At 47.1% G+C, this 27,619-nt stretch overlaps 1 protein-coding gene and 1 pseudogene across 1 annotated transcript; one reads left to right on the forward strand and one right to left on the reverse strand.

Annotated features, from left to right (window-relative positions):
- LOC133550738 (mucin-19-like) lies at positions 1 to 27,118 on the forward strand. Its single transcript, XM_061896741.1, has 3 exons — positions 1 to 84; positions 13,113 to 13,186; positions 13,260 to 27,118. The coding sequence occupies exons 2-3, from the start codon at positions 13,147 to 13,149 to the stop codon at positions 26,603 to 26,605; spliced, it is 13,386 nt and encodes a 4,461-aa protein (XP_061752725.1). The 5' UTR covers positions 1 to 84; positions 13,113 to 13,146; the 3' UTR covers positions 26,606 to 27,118.
- On the reverse strand, positions 990 to 1,086 carry LOC133552163 (U6 spliceosomal RNA; annotated as a pseudogene).
- Positions 27,119 to 27,619: the final 501 nt, after the last annotated feature.

Raw genomic sequence — 27,619 nt, forward strand, 5'->3', positions numbered from 1 at the left:
ATGTCGTGATCTTTAATAAGGCACAGAGACCGACAATTAGACATCAACACTCAAGTCGAGCTCCGGGCCAGGTCATAGGATGCGGTAAGTCTTCTCTTCCCATTCGAGTCCAGAATGTATTTTGTCTTGTCAATCGGGACTTTCCAAAGAAGTCGGGGTTCTATTTATTTCAGCATTGAAAAAGATATTGTATCAATCATTCCTTTTATTGGAAGTTGGCAGTTTTCAGTAGCATTGGGTAAGAAAAGAGAGAAGGGGCGAACAGAAGACTGTTATGTCCCAGGTTCAGCAGTACAAGGTCTGCTGAGATGGACCGGGGCGGTGAAGGGACACGGACTGTGAAACATTCTGCTGGTCCTGGCGCCGATAGGTCCGTACGGTCCGGTCGCGGGCAGAGTAGACCATGTGCCGGGTGATGCCGGTCCCCCAGGATGCTACGTATTGGCTTCAGACATCGAGTTGAGTACCTGGCACGCCGAAAGGTCCTGTTGGTTGGCTTTAGTGCAGCTGGCAAACCACACAAAAAGAACCTGTACATTTGGACTCTATTGTTAATTTTTCGCGACGTGTTTGCCACATTTTAGTTGAGTTGAGTCTTTATTTGAAGGGAAAATGCACAGAAACATTAAGCTCAAAGACAGATTTGTTCTGTACCAGATTATAGCTAACTAGCTCATTTCCATCTGCAGTCCCTGGCTACCTAAATTAAAGGCATACAAAAATCACACAATACAATTATGACAATAAAATCATAACATATCACATGGACACATACTTAATATAGAACACAACCACCCCTCCTTTACATCATAACTGGACAATACATGCTCTTCTTCACATCTGTCATCGTTTGTAAAAACAAGCTCACAATTTACAACAAAAATGCAGTCACGGATAAATATAACAGACATTAAATTAAACATAGTGTCCACCTTATTGACCGTGTGAGCAGCTCTGATTGCTCCAAAGTCACTTTTTAACTTCAATTCAAAATTTGGAATTGCGTCACAAATTTGCGTGTCATCCTTGCCATGCCAATCTTCTCGGTATCACTCCAATTTTAGTACGTGTGTTACCGAAGTAAAAGTGTTGATGTCTCAGCTGTGATTGTGATTAATATCTGTATCGACTCTCAATAGACTAAACCGAATCAAAAACCGATTTTTTTTTTTTAATCTCCAAAATCTGCCCAGTCCCTTTTCATCAATGTGTGTGTAGAAATTTGTCAAAGAAAACTATTTTTTCCCAGAACTGACAGCCACTGTTGTCACAAAAAGTATTGATTTAGTTTTTAATCAAGAATATCGCTAGACCCAGGAACGGAATCGGATCGTGTGGTGCCCACAGATTCAGAGCCCGAATTGTGACACCCGTCAACTGACCTAAAACTGTTTTTTTTAATCACCTGAGTAATATTTCTAAAGTTAGAACTTTGCTGTCAAAATCGGATCTAGGAACTGATCATTCTCTCTTTTCAACAAGTCAACGCGGAAGAGACTTCAGACGGTAGAAAATGCGGGCTTCCAGCCTTTGGACCGGTGCACCCAGAACACCCCCGTCTTATCCAGTCTACATTGGCTCCCCATCAAATTCCGCATTGAGTTTAAGACTTTAGTCCTGACTTTCCCTTTGTGTTGCTTGGTGGAACCCCTCAGTACATCATTGACTTGCAATGCCCCGACTCGTCGGTGTCTTCAAGCCAGGGTCTTCTAAAGATCCCCAATCTGGGGAGGGTGTGGCGAAGTTGGTGGAGTGGCCGTGCCAGCAATCTGAGGGTGACTGGTTCAATCCCCACCTTCTACCATCCTAGTCATGTCTGTGGTGTCCTTGGGCAAGACACTTCCCCCTTGCTCCTGATGGGACCAAGTTAGCGCCTTGCATGTCAGTTCCCGCCGTCAGTGAATGTGGAAATACTGTCAAAGCGCTTTGGGTTCCTTAAAACGGGGTAGAAAAGTGCTAAAAGTACAACCCATTCACCATTTACCAAAACTTGTTTTAAAACCCGCATTCCAGGTTATAGCTCTCAGACTCTGGAACAGGGGTCACCAACGCGGTGTCCGTAAGGACCAAATGAGTCGCCCGCCGGCCTGTTCTAAAAATAGCTCAAATAGCAGCACTTACCAGTGAGCTGCCTCTATTTTTCTACATTTTATTTATTTACTAGCAAGTGAGACAAAATTCAAATAGAATTTGAAAATCCGAGAAAATATTTCAAAGACTTGGTCTTCACTTGTTGGTTAGTGCGTCTGCCTCACAATACGAAGGTCCTGCAGTCCTGGGTTCAAATCCAGGCTCGGGATCTTTCTGTGTGGAGTTTGCATGTTCTCCCCGTGAATGCGTGGGTTCCCTCCGGGTACTCCGGCTTCCTCCCACTTCCAAAGACATGCACCTGGGGATAGGTTGATTGGCAACACTAAATTGGCCCTAGTGTGTGAATGTGAGTGTGAATGTTGTCTGTCTATCTGTGTTGGCCCTGCGATGAGGTGGCGACTTGTCCAGGGTGTACCCTGCCTTCCGCCCGATTGTAGCTGAGATAGGCGCCAGCGCCCCCCGTGACCCCGAAAGGGAATAAGCGGTAGAAAATGGATGGATGGATGGATTTATTTTTTTTACTTTGCTTCTTATAACTTTCAGCAAGACAATTTTAGAGAAAAAATACAAGCTTAAAAATGATTTTAGGATTTTTAAACACCTTTTTACCTTTTAAATTCCTTCCTCTTCTTTCCTGACAATTTCAATCAATGTTCAAGTATTTTTTTTTTATTGTAAAGAATAATACATACGTTTTAATTAAATTTTTCATTTTAGCATCTGTTTTTTCGACAAAGAATATTTGTGAAATATTTCTTCAAACTTATTATGATTAAAATAAAAATGAAAATATTCTGGCAAATCTAGAAAATCTGTAGAATCAAATTTAAATCTTGTTTCAAAGTCTTTTGAATTTCTTTTAAATTTTTTGTTCTGGAAAATCTAGAAAATCTGTAGAATCATATTTAAATCCTATTTCAAAGTCTTTTGAATTTCTTTTAAAATTTTTGTTCTGGAAAATCTAGAAAATCTGTAGAATCATATTTAAATCCTATTTCAAAGTCTTTTGAATTTTCTTTCAAAATTTTTGTTCTGGAAAATCTGTGGAATCATATTTAAATCCTATTTCAAAGTCTTTTGAATTTCTTTTAAATTTTTTGTTCTGGAAAATGTAGAAAATCTGTAGAATCATATTTAAATCTTATTTCAAAGTCTTTTGAATTTCTTTTAAAATTTTTGTTCTGGAAAATAAAGGAAGAAATAATGATTTGTTTTTGTTAGAAATTTTGCTTGGTCCAATTTGTTATATATTCTAACAAAGTGCAGACGGGATTTGAACCTTTTTAGAACATGTCATCAAAATTCTAAAATTAATCTTAATCAGGAAAAATGACTAATGATGTTCTGTGAATTCTTTTTATAATTTTTTTCAAAAATATTCGAATTAGCTAGTTTTCGTCTTCATTTTTTTTCGGTTGAATTTTGAATTTTGAAGAGTCGAAATTGAAGATTCAATTTTCATTTTATTCATGTTTTCTCCTCTTTTAAACCGTTCAATAAAGTGTTTTTTCATCATTTATTCTGTACAAAAAACCTTCTGTAAAACGAAAAAAATGTACAACGGAATGATAGACAGAAATACCCTTTTTTTTATATATAGAGATGTATTTATTAAAGGTAAATTGAGCAAATTGGCTATTTTTGGCAATTTATTGAAGTGTGTATCAAACTGGTAGCCCTTGGCATGAATCAGTAGCCAAGCAGTAGCTCTTGCTTTCAAAAAGGTTGCTGAACGACTTACTATGTTGACACTTTTAAAAAACATTTGAAACCTTCTCTTTTTAGTAAAGCTTTTAGTTGATGCACCTGTTAACTATCAGGTTTAATAAACTTTGTATCCCTTTTATGATGTTGCCCCTTGAGTTGTTGTTTTGCTTTAAGTGTGTTTTGGACAACGCTTTGTGATTTAATCCGTGAAAAGCGCTTTAAAAAAAAATGGGCTTACTTACCTAATGAGGACTGGCTGGGCTCCAGCTGAGTTAAAACAACATCCTGCCCAACTGCGGAGTTGTAGGCCTATCTCAGGGGTGTCCAAACTTTTTCCACAGAGGGCCGCACACGGAAAAATTTTAGCATGCGGGGCCATTTTTATATTTTTCATTTTCAAACCATAACAAAATATATGGATTTTAAAATGTATTCCACCGTAAGGGGTCCCGGGGGCTATAAAGGGTCTCAGTTATTAAAATGTTAAAAATAAGTCAAATTTGTATTATTATTTTTTATTTAACGCTTACAGTAAATCAACTTAAAAAAAAAAAAAAAAGGTTTTATGGCTTTTCTGTCGAGAAAACTTGTTTGTTTTTTAATAGTAAAACTGAAATAATTAGAGCCCAAGAAGTAGCTCTTGCTTTCAAAAAGGTTGCTGAACGACTTACTATGTTGACACCTTTAAAAAACATTTGAAACCTTCTCTTTTTAGTAAAGCTTTTAGTTGATGCACCTGTTAACTATCAGGTTTAATACACTTTGTATCCCTTTTATGATGTTGCCCCTTGAGTTGTTGTTTTGATTTAAGTGTGTTTTGGACAACGCTTTGTGATTTAATCCGTGAAAAGCGCTTTAAAAAAAAATGGGCTTACTTACCTAATGAGGACTGGCTGGGCTCCATGTTTAAACAACATCCTGCCCAACTGCGTAGTAGTAGGACTATAAAGGGTCTCAGTTATTAAAATGTTAAAAATAAGTCAAATTTGTATTATTATTTTTTATTTAACGCTTACAGTAAATCAACTTAAAAAAAAAAAAAAAGTTTTTATGGCTTTTCTGTCGAGAAAACGTATTTGTTTTTTAATAGTGAATCTGAAATAATTAGAGCCCTAAAAGATCAATAATGCAGGACACCATAGATTTTAATTCATTATTATTTTTTAGTAATGACAGTGAGTACAGAAATAAAATACCACTAAATATATTTGGGATCCAAAAGGTGTCCCACTCAGAAAGTGATACATTTTTATTAGTTTTTTTTAAAACTTTCAACACTTAAATTAAGAGATTAACTTCAGATATATTTGTGGATTTTACGTTTTAACTCATATTCTGTTTGTTTTATGCTCTTTTTTCAAAGAAAACTTTGTTTTTATATGGCAACTGCACAATATATGCAAAATTTACCACATAAAACATTTTAAAGTGACATTTTTGGACTAATTGGAACTTTGAAAATAATTCATTATAACGTGGATTTTTTTCGTCATTATTTTTTTGTTTTGAGCAACGGCAAAAAATGTAAAATAAATAATTGATTGATTAAAACTTGTAATTAGTCGATTGCACAGTACAGGACATATTCCCTACAATTGATCACTATATGGTAACACCCCAATAAATCGGGGTCCAAGATCATAGCTCGGTTTGTAGCGTGGCCGTGCCAGCAACTTGAGGGTTGCAGGTTCGATTCCCGCTTCCGCCATCCTAGTCACTGCCGTTGTGTCCTTGGGCAAGACACTTTACCCACCTGCTCCCAGTGCCACCCACACTGCTTTAAATGTAACTTAGATATTGGGTTTCACTATGTAAAGCGATTTGAGTCACTAGAGAAAAGCGCTATATAAATATAACATAATTGACATCCTCGGAAGAACCCGCAAAAGGGCAAGGAAAACTCACACCCAGTGGGCAGGGAGAATTCACATCCAGTGGGACGCCAGTGACAATGCTGACTATGAGAAACCTTGGAGAGGACCTCAGATGTGGGCAACCCCCCATCCCCCCGCCCCCCTCTAGGGGACCGAAAGCAATGGATGTGGAGCGGGTCTAACATGATACTGTGAAAGTTCAATCCATAGTGGCTCCAACACAGTCGCGAGAGTTCAGTTCAAAGCGGATCCAAGAAAGCAGCGAGAGTCCCGTCCACAGGAAACCATCCCAAGCGGAGGCGGATCAGCAGCGTAGAGATGCCCCCAACCAATACACAGGCGAGCGGTCCATCCTGGGTCCCGACTCTGGATAGCCAGTACTTCATCCATGGTCATCGGACCGGCCCCCCTCCACAAGGGAGGGGGGGGGACATAGGAGACAAAAGAAAAGAAGCGGCAGATCAACTGTTCTAAAAAGGAGGTCTATTTAAAGGCTAGAGTATACAGATGAGTTTTAAGGTGAGACTTAGATGCTTCTACTGAGGTAGCATCTCGAACTGTTACCGGGAGGGCATTCCAGAGTACTGGAGCCCGAGTCCAGTCCATAGTGGATCCAACAAAATAGTGTGAGTCCAGGCCATAGTGGATCTAACATAATAGTAAGAGTCAAGTCCATAGTGGATCTAACATAATAGTGTGAGTCCAGTCCATAGTGGATCTAACATAATAGTGTGAGAGTCCAGTCCATAGTGAATCTAACATAATAGTGAGAGTCCGGTCCATAGTGGATCCAACATAATAGTGTGAGAGTCCAGTCCATAGTGGATCTAACGTAATAGTGAGAGTCCAGTCCATAGTGGATCTAACATAATAGTGTGAGAGTCCAGTCCATAGTGGATCTAACGTAATAGTGAGAGTCCAGTCCATAGTGGATCTAACATAATAGTGTGAGAGTCTAGTCCATAGTGGATCTAACATAATAGTGTGAGAGTCCAGTCCATAGTGGATCTAACATAATAGTGTGAGAGTCTAGTCTATAGTGGATCTAACATAATAGTGTGAGAGTCTAGTCTATAGTGGATCTAACATAATAGTTTGAGAGTCCAGTCCATAGTGAATCTAACATAAGAGTGTGAGAGTCCAGTCCATAGTGGATCTAACATAATAGTGAGAGTCCAGTCCATAGTGGATCTAACATAATAGTGAGAGTCCAGTCCATAGTGGATCTAACATAATAGTGTGAGAGTCCAGTCCATAGTGGATCTAACATAATAGTGTGAGAGTCCAGTCCATAGTGGATCTAACATAATAGTGTAAGAGTCCAGTCCATAGTGGAGCTAACATAATAGTGGGAGTCCAGTCCATAGTGGATCTAACGTAATAGTGAAAGTCCAGTCCATAGTGGATCTAACATAATAGTGTGAGAGTCTAGTCTATAGTGGATCTAACATAATAGTTTGAGAGTCCAGTCCATAGTGGATCTAACATAATAGTGTGAGAGTCTAGTCTATAGTGGATCTAACATAATAGTTTGAGAGTCCAGTCCATAGTGAATCTAACATAATAGTAAGAGTCAAGTCCATAGTGGATCTAACATAATAGTGAGAGTCCAGTCCATAGTGGATCTAACATAACAGTGAGAGTCAATCAATCAATCATCCATCCATCCATCCATCCATCCATCTTCTTCCGCTTATCCGAGGTCGGGTTGCGGGGGCAACAGCCTAAGCAGGGAAACCCAGACATCCCTCTCCCCAGCCACTTTGTCTAGGTCTTCCCGGAGGGATCCCGAGGCGTTTCCAGGCCAGTCGGGAGACATAGTCTTCCCAACGTGTCCTGGGTCTTCCCCGTGGCCTCCTTCTGGTTGGACGTGCCCTAAACACCTCCCTAGGGAGGTGTTCGGGTGGCATCCTGACCAGATGTCCGAACCACCTCATCTGGCTCCTCTCGATGTGGAGGAGCAGCGGCTTTACTTTGAGTTCCTCCCGGATGGCAGAGCTTCTCACCCTATCTCTAAGGGAGAGACCTGGAAACTCATTTCGGTCATGACCCAAAGCTCATGACCATAGGTGAGGATGGGAACGTAGATCGACCGGTAAATTGAGAGCTTTGCCTTCCGGCTCAGCTCCTTCTTCACCACAACGGATCGGTACAACGTCCGCATTACTGAAGACGCCGCACCGTGCGTCAGCCTCAATATACAAAGGTCCTGAGTAGTCCTGGGTTCAATCCCGGGCTCGGGATCTTTCTGTGTGGAGATTGCATGCCCTCCCCATGAATGTGTGGGTTCCCTCCGGGTACTCCGGCATCCTCCCACTTCCAAAGACATGCACCTGGGGATAGGCCCCTCCCACCTCCAAAAGACATGCACCTGGGGATAGGCCCCTCCCACCTCCAAAAGACATGCACCTGGGGATAGGCCCCTCCCACCTCCAAAGACATGCACCTGGGGATAGGCCCCTCCCACCTCCAAAAGACATGCACCTGGGGATAGGCCCCTCCCACCTCCAAAAGACATGCACCTGGGGATAGGCCCCTCCCACCTCCATGCATGCCACCTTTGTGCTGGCATGGCCCAGCACCCTTTGCAGTTCGCGCTTTGGCTGAGAAGGTTTCGTGTGCGCTCAGGGTGCTGGTGATCCAGATTCGACTGGCTCCATCAAGCCCGGCTCGCAGCCCAGGACATGTAAAGTTCTGCCAGGTTACCGTTTGGTTGCCATATCCGATCATAGTCTGAGAGGAGGGCTTCGCTTTCGTCTGCGACACAGAGGCTCGGCACTCGGCCAAAAGGAGTCTATAATGACACGATCGCCATCTGGACCCCCGCGTCACTGTCTCAAGTAACTCGGCGGGAAAACGTGTCAGTCTTAGTCGGAACTTGGATCGCATGACGGCAATAAATGCCTCGTTAGCCAGATGCAGAAAGCCGAGGAAGCTGTGTGCACATAAACAAGCATTCGATACAAAAATAAACAAAAGTTGAGAACCGCTGGTATAAGGTTCTAAAAGCATAAACAAGGATTTACTAAATGAAACTAAAAAGGATCAGGTTCTAAAACAACAGAACAGAATGCTGCAGAACAGCAAAAATTCACTGGTAAGAACCTCCACAAATTATCTAATTATGAAGCATCAAACAATCAAAGAAAGAAAGCATCCAAACAATTTAATTAGTCTTAATTACCAACAGAAAACAGGTGCGTAGTGCATTCAAAGGCAGGCGTGAAGCGGAAACTAAAAATAAGTCACAGCCAGATCAACTGGTCTAAAAGGAGGTCTATTTAAAGGCTAAAGTATACAAATGAGTTTTAAGGTGAGACTTAAATGCTTCTACTGAGGTAGCATCTCCAACTGTTACCGGAAGGGCATTCCAGAGTTCTGGAGCCCGAATGGAAAACGCTCTATAGCCCGCAGACTTTTTTTGGGCTCCGGGAATCACTAATAGGCCGGAGTCCTTTGAACACAGATTTCTTTGCCTGGACACAAACACGTGTGTAAGAGGGAACCATCAAACATTAAAGAACACAAAGGACATTAAAAACATCAAAAGAGCAGAGCTGATGCAAGCAGCCACTTGTACACACAGCCACAAAAGTAAAACAACAACAAAAAAACATAAAACTCATACACTGTGGTGGCCTCTGCGATGTTCCACGCCATGGTCTGCTGAGGTGAGCTGAGCATGGCCAGAGACAGGAGCAGACCCAACAAAGCAACCAAGAGAGCCCACTCCACCAACAGCTGCCCACCAACTCTCGGCCAGTGTCCAGTCGGCATGGATGAGCGAGGATACGTCCAAAGAACCCGGGGGGTCCAAGACACTGTGAAGCTTGCCCGTCCCGGCGCTCAGTCCTGTCTCTTCATCCGCATCTCCTCCAGTCTCTCCAAACAGACTCTGGTGTGATAGACACCGAGCATCTGGTCTTATTGGCCAAAATGCTCCCGGGAGCCAGATCCAGAAGTTCTCAAAAAGCACCGCAGAAGTCATGAAAGTGTCACCCCTTGTCAGATAGTCCAAAGGGTTCCGAACCAAAAAGCAAAAAAAAAAAAAAATGAAATCAAGACTAAAACATCAGGAACACAAAGGGATGACACAACAGTAAGGACTTCCTGCCAACAGCAGGAAACTACAACGGCGCCGGATAATAAACTGCTCCCTGACCCTTCTGAAGGACAGAGCCAGGAGGATCCTGTCTGATCCCTCACATCCTGGCCAGGGCTTCTTCAACCTTCTGCCCTCCGGCGGGACGTACTGGGTCTCAAGAAGCCGGACTAATAGAAACGCTTTTCACCCGCGGGTCATCAGGCTGCTTGCCCTTTAAAACTGCCTTCAAGTCTCATTAGCATCGTTTTTTTCACTGGTTGAACTAAATTAGTTTTGAAATTACTGAAGTGAATTCATTGAGTCATTTTAAGTTCAAACTGCGGTGAATGCCATCCATCCATCTTGTCCTTTCGGTCATAACCCAAAGCTCATGACCATAGGTGAGGATGGGAAAGTAGATCGACCGGTAAATTGAGAGCTTTGCCTTCCGGCTCAGCTCCTTCTTCACCACAATGGATCGATACAACGTCCGCATTACTGAAGATGCCGCACCGATCCGCCTGTCGATCTCGCGATCCACCCTTCCCTCACTCGTGAACGAGACTCCGAGGTACTTGAACTCCTCCACTTGGGGCAGGGTCTCCTCTGTAGTGGAAAAGTCCGAAACTTAACTGCAAACAAAGTGGTTTTAGTACAAAAGTTTTATTTACCCAATATCAAATATTACAGATTGGATTGCGTTGCAGATAGCATCCTTCGAAGGATCCAGAGTCAAACAGAAATCCTTCTTCTCTTGATGGAACTCCACTCTTTTCCGGGCGAGAACCATGGACTTGGACTTGGAGGTGCTGACATGCGGTGAATGTTTATATTCAACTTGGAGAAAGCGAATATGATTGAGTCCATAATAAATCAAGGGGCCTTAGTTGGACTGGGTTAACTCTCTCACAAGAAGAGGCAATAAATTCAGACTTCGGAATCCAAAAGTGACAAGTCTATCCTGGAGGAAAAACCCCCCGTGTATCTTCATGTCAACATTTTAGTTACAACTTATAGTTACATATTAACATCTCCTTACATGGTCAGGTTGTACTCTCCTGAATTAACACACACCCAGAGGGACAAAGAAAGAATACAAGACTGTGGTTCGGCTCCTCCAAGTTAGGAGTGCATCAATTTTTGACTTGACCTCCTCCAGGTACTGCAGTCCTGCATAATGACACTCGCCTGTAATAAAGCAACTTTTTGTTCATCAAAGCGTCTCCGACGTCTCCTTTGATTCACCCGCACGGGTCGTGTCACCCTTCTACCCAGGAAGGGGTGACAAGACCAGAATCACACCATGAAGGCAACGTGCTAGGGGACGCCTCTTATCCGTCCAGGGCCCTCGCACGTCCTCCACACAAAAACGGGGCCAAAAGCCTAAATCTGAAAAATACATTTGAATCTGAAAGAAAAAAAATTAAACTTTGAAAAATGTATGAAAAACAAAACAAAACAGAAGTTCAAATCAATATCAAACTATATGAAAGTGAAAAATGAAAACAATAACACTCAAAGGAATTATTTTTATTTTGAAACACAACTTCAACAATTGTACTTTCCCTTTCAAAGTAAATTTAAAGTAAATTAAAGCTGCAAGCAGCGATGGACAAGGCCGTTTTGGCTCCTGCCCCTGCGACCCAAGCCCAGATAAGCGGTAGAAGATGGATGGATGGATTATTACACAGAGAAAAAGTTGTATACACATGTTATACATCAGTCTCATAGTGATAACAGTTGTAAAGTGGCTTGGGCATTTAATACGCCGCCATTTTGAGACTCTAATGCATGATGAATGGAATGCAGGTGTTGTATTGAAGTGGGAATAGCAAACTTCCTGTTGATTTTAGTTGGGGGTGGTCAGTGTATGAAATATAGGTCGCAGTGAGACCTACATTGAGGTTTTTGTTTCATGTGTGTATGACAGTCCTACAGTTTTGTCTGAGCAGAAAGCCGCCATTTTGTGGCAACAGCAGCAGCTAAATGGTTCTTTGCGGGCTCATAAAATCCAAACCGGGGTAGTAATTCAAACTCTTTCATCAACTTTTAAGCAGAAGGGTTCAATCTATCTTCTGTGCTTATTTGAAGCCGAAACGACAAACGGCCTCAGAGGAGATAATGTTTGAAAAAAAAGGGAATTTTTTTATCCAACTTTTGTATTGAAGTAGGAATAGCAAACTTCCTGTTGATTTTAGTTGGGGGCAGTGAGTGCATGAAATATAGGTCACAGTGAGACCTACATTGAGGTTTTTGTTTCATGTGTGTATGACAGTCCTACGGTTTTGTCTGAGCAGAAAGCCGCCATTTTGTGACAACAGCAGCAGCGCAATGGTTCTTTGCAGGCTCATAAAATCCAAACCGGGGTAGTAATTTAAACTCTTTCAAAACGACAAACGGCCTCAGAGGAGATAATGTTTGAAAAAAAAGAGAATTTTTTAATCCAACTTTTGTATTGAAGTGGGAATAGCAAACTTCCTGTTGATTTTAGCCGGGGGGGGGGTCTCACTGGATGAAATATAGGTCTAACTGAGACCTACATACTTGTTTTTGTTTCATGTTTCTACGACATTCCTACTGGAAGTTACAGACGGTTTTGTCTGTGTTTTCTTCTTAGGGGGCGCTACAACGCAAGTTTGAATTTTGGGGTTTGGTTTTTGATTAGATCGCAATTTTCGCCAGTTCTGACGTGTGTCAAATTTGGTGAGTTTTAAAGCATTTTAAGGGGGGCAAATTACAGATCAAAGAGGTGGCGGAATAATAATAATAAATAATAATAATAATAATAATAAAACCTTAGAAATTAAATAGGGTCCTCTGTCCCAAAGGGACATCTGTCCCTAATTAGAAACCTTTTGTCCCAAATTTAGCTCCGTACAGCTTCTTTTTACAGCCAATTCTAAAGTTGGACAACACATTTAGCTCCATAAACGGTCAAGGTCATGGTTTTTACTCGACCTTTGTGCATAAACTTAAAGTTCAATTACACTGGAATTGTTTAATAGAGTTCTCTTCCCGTCAACAGTATAACACAAAGCGCAATTAAAACACAACAATAACATTTTAAGTTGGATGGGTTAGGGTTAGGGTGTACCCCGCCTTCCGCCCGATTGTAGCTGAGATAGGCACCAGCGCCCCCCGCGACCCCAAAGGGAATAAGCAGTAGAAAATGGATGGATGGATGGGATTTATAAAGGCATTACACAGATATGGGGTATGCAAAAACTTAAAATAAGGATAATGAAGAGAAACATATTTTGTTGATGGAAAGTATTTACAGAGTTTAAACAAAACAAAACAAGCTATATTTCAAATAAATGGCATTGATATTGAAACATTTGATTGTATTTTTACAGGAGATAACAGCATTTGTGACGAAAACGCCCCAAGATGAAAATGAAAACATTCATTCTTCTACTTCTACTTCACGGTAAGTAATCTTGTCAAACAATTCCACGATGTAGCTAAATGCCGTCACTGACTGAACTTCTCAATGCAAACAGGAACTATCAGTGAGTCTGCTTGGGTAGAACGTCAAGGAATCAAGATTAGTACACGACTCCATAACGCGAAACAGTTCAAAAGAGAAACAGGAGAAGGAACCACATGTAGCCCAGGCACCCCTAACAGTCCAAATACCATCACTAGCACTGGAAATCCTGGAAGCTCAGGTACCACAAGTAGCCCTGGCACACCTAATAGTCCAAATGGTATAACTATCCCTGGCAGCCCTGGAAGCACAGGCACCGCCAGCAGCCCTGGAACTCCCGGAAGCTCAGGTACCACAAGTAGCCCTGGCACACCTAATAGTCCAAATAGTATAACTATCCCTGGCAGCCCTGGAAGCACAGGCACCGCCAGCAGCCCTGGAACTCCCGGAAGCTCAGGTACCACAAGTAGCCCTGGCACACCTAATAGTCCAAATAGTATAACTATCCCTGGCAGCCCTGGAAGCACAGGCACCGCCAGCAGCCCTGGAACTCCCGGAAGCTCAGGTACCACAAGTAGCCCTGGCACACCTAATAGTCCAAATAGTATAACTATCCCTGGCAGCCCTGGAAGCACAGGCACCGCCAGCAGCCCTGGAACTCCCGGAAGCTCAGGTACCACAAGTAGCCCTGGCACACCTAATAGTCCAAATAGTATAACTATCCCTGGCAGCCCTGGAAGCACAGTCACCGCCAGCAGCCCTGGAACTCCCGGAAGCTCAGGTACCACAAGTAGCCCTGGCACACCTAATAGTCCAAATAGTATAACTATCCCTGGCAGCCCTGGAAGCACAGTCACCACCAGTAGCCCTGGAACTCTTGGAAGCCCAGGTACCTCAATTAGCCAAGGCACCCCTATCAACCCAAATACAATCACCAGCCAAGGCAACCCTGGGAGCTCAGAACCCAGCAATAGCCCTGGCACCCCTGGGATGCCAGTGATCACAAGCACCTCAGGCACCCCTGTAGCCCCAGGCACAACCGTCAACCCAGTTACCATCACCAGCCCTGGCACCGTTGAAAGCCCAGTGACCACAGGCCCCACAGTCATTTCAGTGGATCCGGTGGTTTCTACAAACAGTCCAGGTACCACAGATAACACAAGCCCAACTGGAAACTCAGGCACTAGCAGTATTCCTGGCAACCCTGGCACTCCCATCACCAGCCAAGGCCCCTCTGGGAGCTCAGGCCCCAGCAATAGCCCTGACACCACTGGGATACCAGGGATTACAAGCATCTCGGGCACCCCTGTAGGCCCAGGCACACCCGTCAACCCAGTTACCATCACCGGCCCTGACACCACTGGGATACCAGAGATTACAAGCACCTCAGGCACCGCTGTAGGCCCAGGCACACCCGTCAACCCAGTTACCATCACCAGCCCTGACACCACTGGGATACCAGGGATTACAAGCACCTCAGGCACCCCTGTAGGCCCAGGCACACCCGTCAACCCAGTTACCATCACCAGCCCAGACACCACTGGGATACCAGGGATTACAAGCACCCCAGGCACCCCTGTAGTCTCAGGCACAACCGTCAACCCAGTTACCATCACCAGCCCAGACACCACTGGGATACCAGGGATTACAAGCACCCCAGGCACCCCTGTAGTCTCAGGCACAACCGTCAACACAGTTACCAACACCAGCCCTGACACCACTGGGATACCAGGGATTACAAGCACCTCAGGCACCCCTGTAGGCCCAGGCACACCCGTCAACCCAGTTACCATCACCAGCCCAGACACCACTGGGATACCAGGGATTACAAGCACCCCAGGCACCCCTGTAGTCTCAGGCACAACCGTCAACACAGTTACCAACACCAGTCCAAGCACCGTTGAAAGCCCAATCACCACAGGCCCCACAGTCATTTTAGTAGATCCGTTGTTACAAAGAGTCGCAGAGACAGCAGTTGCATCAGCCACAACAGCCACAGCAAAAGCGGCAGCATTGACAGGAGCAGCTGTGGTAGCAATAGCAGCCGTTTCAGGTGAATTTATTGCTCAAAATGCTGCAGAAAGAGTTGCAAGAGCTGCAGAAACAGCAGTTGCTGCTTCATCTTCTCTTATAGCAGGCACAATAGATGCATCTGCAGCAGCACAAACCGCGAATGATGCAGCAGATGAAGCTCTATTGGCTGCAATAGCTGCAGGGGAAGTGGCAGGAAATGCAACAGGAGCCTTGGCCCCTTTTGCAAGATATTTATTCTTAGCAGCAGCAAATGCAGCATTCGCAGCGAGAGCAGCTGCAGATGCTGCAGTTTCAGCGGCCAACTCTAGAGGAACTGGAATTACTACAGCTAATGCCCAATTTGCCATAGAAGCTGCAAGAAATGCCAGCCAAGAGGCTGCAATGGCTGCACAAACCCTTAGTGCATTACTTACTTCAACAATCCTGCCACCAGAAACAGAGGACACTATAAGACAAGTGTTGCATTTAGCTAAAAATGCTACTGAATCAGCAATTAATGCAGCAGTGGCAAACTCAATGGCACTGGACACAGCAGAGCAAGCTGTGGTCACGGGAGCGGGGACTGTAGATGTGGAATTATTTGCAGCATCAGCCTCAGTAAACTTACAAATGGCAGCAGCTTTAGTAAGACAATCCACAGGGATGGTATTAGATGCTGTGGATGCCCTGCCTATTAGCGTCACAGTTTCTACAAACAGCCCAGGTACCACAGACAACACAAGCCCAACTGGGAACTCAGGCACTAGCAGTATTCCTGGCAACCCTGGCACCCCCATCACCAGCCAAGGCTCCCCTGGAAACTCAGGCCCCCGCAATAGCCCTGACACCACTGGGATACCAGGGATTACAAGCACCTCAGGCACCCCTGTAGTCTCAGGCACAACCGTCAACACAGTTACCATCACCAGCCCTGACACCACTGGGATACCAGGGATTACAAGCACCCCAGGCACCCCTGTAGTCTCAGGCACAACCGTCAACACAGTTACCAACACCAGCCCTGACACCACTGGGATACCAGGGATTACAAGCACCCCAGGCACCCCTGTAGTCTCAGGCACAACCGTCAACACAGTTACCATCACCAGCCCTGACACCACTGGGATACCAGGGATTACAAGCACCCCAGGCACCCCTGTAGTCTCAGGCACAACCGTCAACACAGTTACCATCACCAGCCCTGACACCACTGGGATACCAGGGATTACAAGCACCCCAGGCACCCCTGTAGTCTCAGGCACAACCGTCAACACAGTTACCAACACCAGCCCAGGCAGCGTTGAAATCTCAGTCACCACAGACCCCACAGTCATTTTTGTGGATCCGTTGTTACAAAGAGTTGCAGAGACAGCAGTTGCATCAGCCACAACAGCCACAGCAAAAGCGGCAGCAGTAACAGGAGCAGCTGTGGTAGCAATAGCAGCCGTTTCAGGTGAATTTATTGCTCAAAATGCTGCAGAAAGAGTTGCAAGAGCTGCAGAAACAGCAGTTGCTGCTTCATCTTCTCTTATAGCAGGCACAATAGATGCATCTGCAGCAGCACAAACCGCAAATGATGCAGCAGATGAAGCTCTATTGGCTGCAATAGCTGCGGGGCAAGTGGCAGGAAATGCAACAGGAGCCTTGGCCCCTTTTGCAAGAACTTTATTCTTAGCAGCAGCAAATGCAGCATTCGCAGCAAGAGCAGCTGCAGATGCTGCAGTTTCAGCGGCCAGCTCTACGGAAACTGGAATTACTACAGCTAATGCCCAATTTGCCATAGAAGCTGCAAGAAATGCATGCCAAGAGGCTGCGATGGCTGCACAAACCCTCAGTGCATTACTTACTTCAACAATCCTGCCATCAGAAACAGAGGACACTATAAGACAAGTGTTGCTTTTAGCTGAAAATGCTGCTGAATCAGCAATTAATGCAGCAGTGGCAAACTCAATGGCACTGGACACAGCAGAGCAAGCTGTGGTCACAGAAGCGGGAACTCTAGAGGCGGTATTATTTGCAACATCAGCCTCAGTAAGAGTATTAATTGCAGCAGATTTAGTAAAACAATCCACAGGGGTGGTATTAGATGCTGTGGATGCCCTGCCGATTAGCGTCACGGTTTCTACAAACAGCCCAGGTACCACAGACAACACAAGCCCAACTGGGAACTCAGGCACTAGCAGTATTCCTGGCAACCCTGGCACCCCCATCACCAGCCAAGGCTCCCCTGGAAACTCAGGCCCCCGCAATAGCCCTGACACCACTGGGATACCAGGGATTACAAGCACATCAGGCACCCCTGTAGTCTCAGGCACAACCGTCAACACAGTTACCATCACCAGCCCTGACACCACTGGGATACCAGGGATTACAAGCACCCCTGGCACCCCTGTAGTCTCAGGCACAACCGTCAACACAGTTACCATCACCAGCCCTGACACCACTGGGATACCAGGGATTACAAGCACCCCAGGCGCCCCTGTAGTCTCAGGTACAACCGTCAACACAGTTACCATCACCAGCCCTGACACCACTGGGATACCAGGGATTACAAGCACCCCAGGCACCCCTGTAGTCTCAGGCACAACCGTCAACACAGTTACTATCACCGGCCCTGACACCACTGGGATACCAGGGATTACAAGCACCCCAGGCACCCCTGTAGTCTCAGGCACAACCGTCAACACAGTTACCATCACCGGCCCAGGCAGCGTTGAAATCTCAGTCACCACAGGCCCCACAGTTATTTTAGTGGATCCGGTGGTACAAAGAGTCGCAGAGAGAGCAGTTGCATCAGCCACAACAGCCACAGCAACAGCGGCAGCAGTGACAGGAGCAGCTGTGGTAGCAATAGCAGCCGTTTCAGGTGAACTTATTGCTCAAAATGCTGCAGAAAGAGTTGCAAGAGCTGCAGAAACAGCAGTTGCTGCTTCATCTTCTCTTATAGCAGGCACAATAGATGCATCTGCAGCAGCACAAACCGCAAATGATGCAGCAGATGAAGCTATATTGGCTGCAATAGCTGCGGGGCAAGTGGCAGGAAATGCAACAGGAGCCTTGGCCCCTTTTGCAAGAACTTTATTCTTAGCAGCAGCAAATGCAGCATTCGCAGCGAGAGCAGCTGCAGACGCTGCAGTTTCAGCGGCTAACCCTACGGAAACCGGAATTACTACAGCTAATCCCCAATTTGCCATAGAACCTGCAAGAAATGCCAACCAAGAGGCTGCGATGGCTGCACAAACCCTCAGTGCATTACTTACATCAACAATCCTGCCACCAGAAACAGAGGACACTATAAGACAAGTGTTGCTTTTAGCTGAAAATGCTACTGAATCAGCAATTAATGCAGCAGTGGCAAACTCAATGGCACTGGACACAGCAGAGCAAGCTGTGGTCACAGAAGCGGGAACTCTAGAGGCAGAATTATTTAAAATATCCGCCTCAGTAAGAGTCCTAATTGCAGCAGATTTAGTAAGACAATCCACAGGGGTGGTATTAGATGCTGTGGATGCCCTGCCTATTAGCGTCACAGTTTCTACAAACAGCCCAGGTACCACAGACAACACAAGCCCAACTGGGAACTCAGGCACTAGCAGTATTCCTGGCAACCCTGGCACCCCCATCACCAGCCAAGGCTCCCCTGGAAACTCAGGCCCCAGCAATAGCCCTGACACCACTGGGATACCAGGGATTACAAGCACCTCAGGCACCCCTGTAAACTCAGGCACAACCGTCAACACAGTTACCATCACCAGCCCTGACACCACTGGGATACCAGGGATTACAAGCACCCCAGGCACCCCTGTAGTCTCAGGCACAACCGTCAACACAGTTACCATCACCAGCCCTGACACCACTGGGATACCAGGGATTACAAGCACCCCAGGCACCCCTGTAGTCTCAGGCACAACCGTCAACACAGTTACCATCACCAGCCCTGACACCACTGGGATACCAGGGATTACAAGCACCCCAGGCACCCCTGTAGTCTCAGGCACAACAGTCAACACAGTTACCATCACCAGCCCTGACACCACTGGGATACCAGGGATTACAAGCACCCCAGGCACCCCTGTAGTCTCAGGCACAACCGTCAACACAGTTACCATCACCAGCCCTGACACCACTGGGATACCAGGGATTACAAGCACCCCAGGCACCCCTGTAGTCTCAGGCACAACCGTCAACACAGTTACTATCACCGGCCCAGGCAGCGTTGAAATCTCAGTCACCACAGACCCCACAGTCATTTTAGTGGATCCGGTGGTACAAAGAGTCGCAGAGACAGCAGTTGCATCAGCCACAACAGCCACAGCAACAGCGGCAGCAGTGACAGGAGCAGCTGTGGTAGCAATAGCAGCCGTTTCAGGGGAACTTATTGCTCAAAATGCTGCAGAAAGAGTTGCAAGAGCTGCAGAAACAGCAGTTGCTGCTTCATCTTCTCTTATAGCAGGCACAATAGATGCATCTGCAGCAGCACAAGCCGCAAATGATGCAGCAGATGAAGCTCTATTGGCTGCAATAGCTGCAGGGGAAGTGGCAGGAAATGCAACAGGAGCCTTGGCCCCTCTTGCAAGAACTTTATTCTTTGCAGCAGAAAATGCAGCAATCGCAGCGAGAGCAGCTGCAGACGCTGCAGTTTCAGCGGCCAACTCTACGGAAACTGGAATTACTACAGCTAATGCCCAATTTGCCATAGAAGCTGCAAGAAATGCCAGCCAAGAGGCTGCGATGGCTGCACAAGCCCTCAGTGCATTACTTACTTCAACAATCCTGCCACCAGAAACAGAGGACACTATAAGACAAGTGTTGCATTTAGCTAAAAATGCTACTGAATCAGCAATTAATGCAACAGTGGCAAACTCAATGGCACTGGACACAGCAGAGCAAGCTGTGGTCACAGAAGCGGGACCTCTGGAGGCGGAATTATTTGCAACATCCGCCTCAGTAAGCTTACAAATTGCAGCAGATTTAGTAAGACAATCCACAGGGATGGTATTAGATGCTGTGGATGCCCTGCCTATTGGCGTCACAGTTTCTACAAACAGCCCAGGTACCACAGACAACACAAGCCCAACTGGGAACTCAGGCATTAGCAGTATTCCTGTTAACCCTGGCAATTCCATCACCAGCCAAGGCCCCTCTGGGAACTCAGGACCCAGCAATAGCCCTGACACCACTATGATACAAGGGATTACAAGCACCCCAGGCACCCCTGTAGACTCAGGCACAACCCCCCCAGTCACTTTAGTGGATCCGTTAGTACAAAGAGCCTCAGATATAGCAGTAGCAGCAGCCACCACAGCCACAGCAGCAGCAGCAGCAGTGACGGGAGCAGCCGTTGTAGCAACAGCAGCTGCTTCAGGTGGTAGTGCTATTGCTGCGAATGCTGCACAAAGTGTTGCAACAGCTGCAAACACAGCAGCTGCTGCTTCATCCTCTCTTTTGGAAGGCACAATAAATGCATCCGCAGCAGCACAAGCCGCGGAACTTGCAGCAGTTGCGGCGGAATTGGCTGCAATGGCTGCGGTGGAAGCGGCAGCAAATGCAACAGGAATCATGGCTTCTCTTGCAAGAAATTTATCTGTAGCAGCAGCAAATGCAGCAGGTGCAGCGAGGGAAGCTGCAAATTTAGCAGCTGAAGCAGCAAACCTTACAGATTCTGGAAATATAACAGCTGATGCACTATTTGCCATAGAGGCCGCAAGAACTGCCAGCCAAGAGGCAGCAATGGCTGCAGAAAACCTTAACGCATTACTGAATTCAACACAAATAGAGGACACTGTAAGACAAGCGTTGGTGTCAGCTCAAACTGCTGCTGTATTGGCAAATGACACAGCAGTAGAGGCCTTGCTGGGACTGGACACAGCAGAACAAGCAGTGGCAGCAGAAGAAGGAAGTCAAATCGCTCAATTAGCTGCAGCATTAGCCGCAGAACAAGTACAAAATGCAGTGGATTCAGCAAGAGAATCCGCAGGTGTGGTATCAGATGCTGCGGATGCCCTGTCTATTAGCATCACAGTTTCTACAAACAGCCCAGGTACCACAGACAACTCAAGCCCAACTGGAAACTCAGGCACTAGCAGTATTCCTGGCAACCCTGGCACCCCCATCACCAGCCAAGTCCCCTCTGGGAGCTCAGGCCCCAGCAATAGCCCTGACACCACTGGGATGCCAGGGATTACAAGCACCTCGGGCACCCCTGTAGGCCCAGGCACAACCGTCAACCCAGTTACCATCACCGGCCCTGACACCACTGGGATACTAGGGATTACAAGCACCTCGGGCACCCCTGTAGGCCCAGGCACACCCGTCAACCCAGTTACCATCACCAGCCCTGACACCACTGGGATACCAGGGATTACAAGCACCTCAGGCACCCCTGTAGGCCCAGGCACAACCGTCAACCCAGTTACCATCACCGGCCCTGACACCACTGGGATACCAGGGATTACAAGCACCTCAGGCACCCCTGTAGTCTCCGGCACAACCGTCAACACAGTTACCATCACCAGCCCTGACACCACTATGATACAAGGGATTACAAGCACCCCAGGCACCCCTGTAGACTCAGGCACAACCCCCCCAGTCACTTTAGTGGATCCGTTAGTACAAAGAGCCTCAGATATAGCAGTAGCAGCAGCCACCACAGCCACAGCAGCAGCAGCAGCAGTGACGGGAGCAGCCGTTGTAGCAACAGCAGCTGCTTCAGGTGGTAGTGCTATTGCTGCGAATGCTGCACAAAATGTTGCAACAGCTGCAAACACAGCAGCTGCTGCTTCATCCTCTCTTTTGGAAGGCACAATAAATGCATCCGCAGCAGCACAAGCCGCGGAACTTGCAGCAGTTGCGGCGGAATTGGCGGCAATGGCTGCGGTGGAAGCGGCAGCAAATGCAACAGGAATCATGGCTTCTCTTGCAAGAAATTTATCTGTAGCAGCAGCAAATGCAGCAGGTGCAGCGAGGGAAGCTGCAAATTTAACAGCTGAAGCAGCAAACCTTACAGATTCTGGAAATATAACAGCTGATGCACTATTTGCCATAGAGGCCGCAAGAACTGCCAGCCAAGAGGCAGCAATGGCTGCAGAAAACCTTAACGCATTACTGAATTCAACACAAATAGAGGACACTGTAAGACAAGCGTTGGTGTCAGCTCAAACTGCTGCTGTATTGGCAAATGACACAGCAGTAGAGGCCTTGCTGGGACTGGACACAGCAGAACAAGCAGTGGCAGCAGAAGAAGGAAGTCAAATCGCTCAATTAGCTGCAGCATTAGCCGCAGAACAAGTACAAAATGCAGTGGATTCAGCAAGAGAATCCGCAGGTGTGGTATCAGATGCTGCGGATGCCCTGTCTATTAGCATCACAGTTTCTACAAACAGCCCAGGTACCACAGACAACTCAAGCCCAACTGGAAACTCAGGCACTAGCAGTATTCCTGGCAACCCTGGCACCCCCATCACCAGCCAAGTCCCCTCTGGGAGCTCAGGCCCCAGCAATAGCCCTGACACCACTGGGATGCCAGGGATTACAAGCACCTCGGGCACCCCTGTAGGCCCAGGCACAACCGTCAACCCAGTTACCATCACCGGCCCTGACACCACTGGGATACTAGGGATTACAAGCACCTCGGGCACCCCTGTAGGCCCAGGCACACCCGTCAACCCAGTTACCATCACCAGCCCTGACACCACTGGGATACCAGGGATTACAAGCACCTCAGGCACCCCTGTAGGCCCAGGCACAACCGTCAACCCAGTTACCATCACCGGCCCTGACACCACTGGGATACCAGGGATTACAAGCACCTCAGGCACCCCTGTAGTCTCCGGCACAACCGTCAACACAGTTACCATCACCAGCCCTGACACCACTATGATACAAGGGATTACAAGCACCCCAGGCACCCCTGTAGACTCAGGCACAACCCCCCCAGTCACTTTAGTGGATCCGTTAGTACAAAGAGCCTCAGATATAGCAGTAGCAGCAGCCACCACAGCCACAGCAGCAGCAGCAGCAGTGACGGGAGCAGCCGTTGTAGCAACAGCAGCTGCTTCAGGTGGTAGTGCTATTGCTGCGAATGCTGCACAAAATGTTGCAACAGCTGCAAACACAGCAGCTGCTGCTTCATCCTCTCTTTTGGAAGGCACAATAAATGCATCCGCAGCAGCACAAGCCGCGGAACTTGCAGCAGTTGCGGCGGAATTGGCGGCAATGGCTGCGGTGGAAGCGGCAGCAAATGCAACAGGAATCATGGCTTCTCTTGCAAGAAATTTATCTGTAGCAGCAGCAAATGCAGCAGGTGCAGCGAGGGAAGCTGCAAATTTAACAGCTGAAGCAGCAAACCTTACAGATTCTGGAAATATAACAGCTGATGCACTATTTGCCATAGAGGCCGCAAGAACTGCCAGCCAAGAGGCAGCAATGGCTGCAGAAAACCTTAACGCATTACTGAATTCAACACAAATAGAGGACACTGTAAGACAAGCGTTGGTGTCAGCTCAAACTGCTGCTGTATTGGCAAATGACACAGCAGTAGAGGCCTTGCTGGGACTGGACACAGCAGAACAAGCAGTGGCAGCAGAAGAAGGAAGTCAAATCGCTCAATTAGCTGCAGCATTAGCCGCAGAACAAGTACAAAATGCAGTGGATTCAGCAAGAGAATCCGCAGGTGTGGTATCAGATGCTGCGGATGCCCTGTCTATTAGCATCACAGTTTCTACAAACAGCCCAGGTACCACAGACAACTCAAGCCCAACTGGAAACTCAGGCACTAGCAGTATTCCTGGCAACCCTGGCACCCCCATCACCAGCCAAGGCCCCTCTGGGAGCTCAGGCCCCAGCAATAGCCCTGACACCACTGGGATGCCAGGGATTACAAGCACCTCGGGCACCCCTGTAGGCCCAGGCACAACTGTCAACCCAGTTACCATCACCGGCCCTGACACCACTGGGATACCAGGGATTACAAGCACCTCAGGCACCGCTGTAGGCCCAGGCACACCCGTCAACCCAGTTACCATCACCGGCCCTGACACCACTGGGATACCAGGGATTACAAGCACCCCAGGCACCCCTGTAGACTCAGGCACAACCGTCAACACAGTTACCATCACCAGCCCTGACACCACTGGGATACAAGGGATTACAAGCACCCCAGGCACCCCTGTAGACTCAGGCACAACCCCCCCAGTCACTTTAGTGGATCCGTTAGTACAAAGAGCCTCAGATATAGCAGTAGCAGCAGCCACCACAGCCACAGCAGCAGCAGCAGCAGTGACGGGAGCAGCCGTTGTAGCAACAGCAGCTGCTTCAGGTGGTAGTGCTATTGCTGCGAATGCTGCACAAAGTGTTGCAACAGCTGCAAACACAGCAGCTGCTGCTTCATCCTCTCTTTTGGAAGGCACAATAAATGCATCCGCAGCAGCACAAGCCGCGGAACTTGCAGCAGTTGCGGCGGAATTGGCTGCAATGGCTGCGGTGGAAGCGGCAGCAAATGCAACAGGAATCATGGCTTCTCTTGCAAGAAATTTATCTGTAGCAGCAGCAAATGCAGCAGGTGCAGCGAGGGAAGCTGCAAATTTAGCAGCTGAAGCAGCAAACCTTACAGATTCTGGAAATATAACAGCTGATGCACTATTTGCCATAGAGGCCGCAAGAACTGCCAGCCAAGAGGCAGCAATGGCTGCAGAAAACCTTAACGCATTACTGAATTCAACACAAATAGAGGACACTGTAAGACAAGCGTTGGTGTCAGCTCAAACTGCTGCTGTATTGGCAAATGACACAGCAGTAGAGGCCTTGCTGGGACTGGACACAGCAGAACAAGCAGTGGCAGCAGAAGAAGGAAGTCAAATCGCTCAATTAGCTTCAGCATTAGCCGCAGAACAAGTACAAAATGCAGTGGATTCAGCAAGAGAATCCGCAGGTGTGGTATCAGATGCTGCGGATGCCCTGTCCCCAAGCAATGAAGACGTTTTCGAAGCTTCAGCAGCAAGCTCCTTAGCGGCTGCAGCAACATCCCTTGCAGCCTCAGCAGCAGCAGCTACTGGAGCAGATCTATCAGAGGAAGTCAACGAGGCCCTTCAAAGGGCAGAGGAAGCGTCTGAGGCAGCTAGATTAGCCGCAGATGGAGACACAGATCCAGAAAGAGCTGCAGAGCTTGCTAGAAACGCCACAAGGGCTGCAGTTGAGGCAGCAGACGCAGCAGAACGAGTGGCTGATGCTGCACGCGAGGCAGCTGAAGTGGGAAGCGTTCAGGAAGAGCTTGCACGGGTAGCATCAGCCGCGGCAATGGCAGCCACACGAGCAGCGATGGCGGGCGCAGGTGAAGTTGGCGAAGCTGCACGAGAAGTGGTGAGCGTTTCGAGGGAAGCTTCAGAACTATTTTCATCCCTCTTGAACGAGGATCCTTCCAGACTGACACCTGTAATGCAGTCAGCGGTTCAGAATGCAGAGCAGGTCGCCTTGTTGACAGAAGCTACGGGCTTAATAGCAGGAACCGTCGACGATGGGGTGGACACACAATCTGCTGCACAAACCGCTGCACAAGCTGCTGCAAGAGCAGCATCAACAGCAAGAGCGGCAACAGAAGAAACACTTTCTACTACAGAATCGGTTAATGCCGCACAACGAGCAGTGGTGGCTGGTCTGACGGCCTCGACGGCAGCAGCAACGGCAGTTGGTGCTGCTACAGCGGCAACAACCGGGGCATCGGCCCTCCCTGCATCCAACATTGCATTGACGGCCGCCAGCGAAGCAGCGAGCGCCGCCACATCACTGATCGCGGGTGAAGAAACTTCTTTAGACTTTGCGGTCGTTGAAGCAAATGAAGCGGCTGGACTGGCAGAAGATGCAGCGGATGCTGCCACCACAGCAGCACAAACATCCGGATCATCTTTGGACCTGCAGCTGGCAGAATTATCTCAGGATTCAGCCGGAATAGCGGAGAGGGCAGCAAACGCTGCACAGATGGCGGCCTCCGTCCCAGCAACTGAGCAAATGATAGCAGCCGCCCTAGTAGCTGCCACAGAAGTAGAAAGGGATTTTGCGGAGCTGAGACTAGAGTTGGAGAATTTACTGTCAAGCGCGACGCCAGAAACCCTCAGCGAGCGTGTTGCACTCAACAGCCTCCAAGCTGGGGCGGACGTAGCACAATGCGTCGGGGAGTTCTCCAGAAGGGCGGCAGAGTCGGCTGTGACGTTGACCATGACGCGGAACACCGCGGACGTTGAAGAAGTCGAAGCTTTTGCCTCCGCGGCGGCAAAATTGTCCAGGACCACGACCAATAACACCAGGGGGGTGTTCGACATCACGCTGCAATCTAATGCGGCAAACATCGAGAAGTTCTCGCTCACCACAGCACTCGCTGCCGTGGTTACGGTGTTCCTGTTAAGCGTGTCGTAAATGAAGGACTTTTGGATTTCATGAAGAAAACCATTCTTTGCACTCCTGTATTATATTTGCTAATTTATACGTGAACCTAGGATTGTGTCGGCGACATATCGCTTATGTATTTTGATCCTGAGGTAATCCAAGGGATTTTGAATAAATTATACAATTCATTTTTGCATTTTTTATCGTTATTATCATCGAGTCGTTTACTTTTGTATCCAACCAGTGTTGGCTTTAAGATATACTTTTGGCGAAATGTTTTGATTTAAGAGTGTGTGTGAGAGGATTTCTACGGCGGTGACAAATGAAGAAACATGCGGCTCGTTTAAGCACGAAGGAGAGGAGACTCAACTTTCCGAACATGTTTTGGACAGGTCACTGGACAGTTGGCTCCATGTCCAACGTGCATCCTGTGGAAAGAACAAAACAAACAAAAACCAATGTTGTGTACATTTTTGTGTTGTTTTTTTGTGCAAAATAAATACACAGCGCTGCAAGTGACAACGCTGAGTGGCTTCAAACAAAGCAGAACGTCTTATTCCATTTGCAGTGCGGGCGTACTTGTTAGTCCACGCATGTTTGTCAGGCTCGTCCCGGACACTGTGACTAGGTTTTAGTTTTTTCCTCTGCATTTGTCTTTGTTTCCTCTGTGTGTGAGCACCCCTTCAAAATAAAAGTTTTGTAAAAACCCGTCACCTTTTTCAAACGTGAACTCCTCCCAGTGCGTTTGTCGTTTTGGCTTCAAACACGCACAGGAGAGAGATTGAACCCTTTTGATTAAAACTGTCCAACAAAGTTTTGATTACAGCTCCGGTTTGGATTTTACACGCCTTCAAAGATCCCCTACGCAAAGTTTCCTAAAAAATGTCATTTTTGCGTCTTTAAACTGTAATTTGACCCCCTTAAAATGCTTCAAAACTCACCAAACTTGGCACACACATCAGGACTGGCAACAATTGCAAGCTAATAAAAAAAACAAACCCCAAAACTCAAAATTGTGCTCTAGCGCCCCCCTAGGAATACAAC

Source organism: Nerophis ophidion, linkage group LG04, assembly GCF_033978795.1.
Source record: "Nerophis ophidion isolate RoL-2023_Sa linkage group LG04, RoL_Noph_v1.0, whole genome shotgun sequence".
Classification (NCBI taxonomy): domain Eukaryota; kingdom Metazoa; phylum Chordata; class Actinopteri; order Syngnathiformes; family Syngnathidae; genus Nerophis; species Nerophis ophidion.

What these genes read in the sequence shown, in the direction of transcription:
- LOC133550738 (XM_061896741.1), top strand. Translation starts at nt 13,147, where the DNA reads ATGAAAATGAAAACATTCATTCTTCTACTTCTACTTCACG. An exon ending in TCTTCTACTTCTACTTCACG is followed by an intron (nt 13,187 to 13,259) that starts GTAAGTAATCTT and finishes CAATGCAAACAG; the next exon opens with GAACTATCAGTGAGTCTGCT.